Source organism: Notolepis coatsorum (genome assembly GCF_963971535.1).
Source record: "Notolepis coatsorum genome assembly, chromosome: 12".
Taxonomy (NCBI): Eukaryota; Metazoa; Chordata; class Actinopteri; order Aulopiformes; family Paralepididae; genus Notolepis; species Notolepis coatsorum.
Window position 1 is genome coordinate 5,023,457 of NC_140176.1, and position 2,500 is coordinate 5,025,956.

The 2,500-nt window shown below is 43.6% G+C and overlaps 1 protein-coding gene across 1 annotated transcript in view; it reads left to right on the top strand.

The window, feature by feature from the left end:
• Positions 1 to 2,500, top strand: part of dnah5l (dynein, axonemal, heavy chain 5 like) — a gene marked incomplete at both ends in the record, with an annotated part of 223,598 nt that overhangs the window by 103,721 nt on the left and 117,377 nt on the right. The window contains 2 exon segments of the mRNA XM_084326732.1: positions 1,358 to 1,545; positions 2,137 to 2,331. Coding sequence (XP_084182858.1) covers positions 1,358 to 1,545; positions 2,137 to 2,331 — 383 coding nt within the window.

Consider the following 2,500-nt stretch of genomic DNA (forward strand, 5'->3'; position numbering starts at 1 on the left):
TCTCTCCTGGAGCTTAAGGGGGAGCTTAGTATTCCTGCCTCTGAGGAGCGCGTCGTGGCTCATGCGCATGCGCGCGCTCGGCCAATCAGAGCAATTCAGAGCAACGCGGAAGCGCAAGTTGGTTGCCTAAAGTGTTCACGCGTCCTGGTGGTCTGTCTTCAACATCTTTCATACATCACTGCCTGTCTCTAACCTACATCCTTCTTACATCACTTCCTGTCTCTAACCTACGTCCTTCTTACATCACTTCCTGGGGCTGCGAGGGGAGGAGAAGAGAGGAGAGCAGAGGGGAGGAGAGGAGAGGGGAGGAGGATTTTTTTGCACAAACATTTGTGCAAAACAAATTTGCACACGGTCCTTCATGCCCTATAAGGAGCTGTTGAATCAGTTTGCACACAGCCCTTCATGCCCTATAAGGAGCTGGCGGGGCATTTCTGTATGCAAATGCCGGTGTGCGAGAACGCACTTTCAGATTAAGAACGAGTGATGTTCTTCATTCATGTTCTTCATTTTGCCCAGTTACAAGCACCTCTCCACGCGTTCAGGTATCCGGAGGAGGACTATCGTATAGGTTTCCTCTTACAAACTTCTTACGAGGTTATTTACGAGGAAACTTACGAGAATGTTATAGTGAATGAGGTCCATTGTCAGAGACTCACCATCAACTTGTTTTTGCTTTTAGAAGAAAAGTTGAGATCCAAGGCAGCTCTACAATTTTAAAATGCCTTTATTATTTGGCTTGCATTATTTAGAATGTTTTAAAATACCGACATGTTTCGGCCTACACATGGCCTTCTTCAGGGTGTTGTAACTGTGACAAAACAAAACTGTCAACGTAGACATAGCTTATAAGTGGATTGTCTTCTAACTATGTCAAGTTGAGAATGTGCTGTGCCTTCATCCATTTGGCACCAGCTGTCCCCCATTATAATTAGTCTCTCCCAGAGTTCAGTTTTTTCCTTTTTTCTTTATTTAGTCACAGTATTGTTTTGTCACAGTTACAACACCCTGAAGAAGGCCATGTGTAGGCCGAAACATGTCGGTATTTTTTAAAACATTCTAAATAATGTAAGCCAAATAATAAAGGCATTTTAAAATTGTAGAGCTACCTTGGATCTCAACTTTTCTTCTATAACGAATCCTACCCCGGATTTAATCCAAAGAGCACCTATACCGAAACAAAACAAGAACGCAGAAGCCCTCTCCATATCCTCTTTTTTGTTTTTGCTTTTGTTTGAACCGCTTCTCACTTCTGACGAACCACAACTTTTTTACTAAAAACCTCCTACTGTCTGTCTGTCCCTCCTGTCTGTGTGTCCCTCCTGTCTGTCTGTCCCTCCTGTCTGTGTGTCACCAGGACTGGCCCAGTCGGGGGCGTGGGGCTGTTTCGACGAGTTTAACCGCATCGAGCTGCCCGTCCTGTCTGTGGCAGCTCAACAGATCTACGTTGTGCTGCAGTGCAAGAAGAACAAGAAGAAACAGTTTGTCTTCACTGACGGAGATGTGGTCGATATGGACCCAGAGTTTGGCATCTTCCTCACTATGGTAAACTGGTTTCAACTGGTTTCACAATGGTAAACTGCGGTTTCCCCATGGTAAACTGGTTTCAACCGGTTTCACTATGGTAAACTGGTTTCTACTGGTTTCACTATGGTAAACTGGTTTCAACCGGTTTCACTATGGTAAACCGGTTTCAATTGGTTTAATTTATCTCACCATGATACACTGGTTTCAACTGATTTCAAATTTCTCACTATGGTAAACTGGTTTCATATTTCTCACAATAGTAAACTGGTTTAAACTGGTTTTATATTTCTCACTATGGTAGCCTGTGGTATTGCTGCATCCCTAATGTTTCTTAATCACAAATAAATACCTATAGTTTGCTCATCTCTTGCACTGTACCCCCGTCCACAGTCAAGAGTTCCTGTATTTGTATACATTACTGATCTTAGTTTTTATTTTATTTTAATGAATTAATTGATTTTGTCGAAAGAGTTGATACTAGCACAGCCTAGGGCGGCCATCGTACATGTATAATGTGTATGTGACGAATAAACTTGAGTTTGACTTTAGTTGCAGTGCACTGTATTTGTGTCATGGACTGTATTTTGTCCTGTGGTTCTGTGTCTGTAGAACCCTGGGTACGCAGGTCGCCAGGAGCTGCCAGAGAACCTGAAGATCCAGTTCCGAACGGTGGCCATGATGGTGCCGGACCGTGGCATCATCATGAGGGTCAAACTGGCCAGCGCCGGCTTCAGAGACAACCAGGTCCTCAGCTGCAAGTTCTACACCCTGTACAAGCTCTGTGAGGAACAGCTGTCTAAACAGGTACTACTACTACTACTACTACTACTACTACTACTACTACTACTGCTACTACTACTACTACTACTACTACTACTACTACTACTACTACTACTACTACTATTACTACTACTGTTACGATGATGCTTAGATGGCATGATGAATGGAACCCAGATGCAGATTTAAACACGGG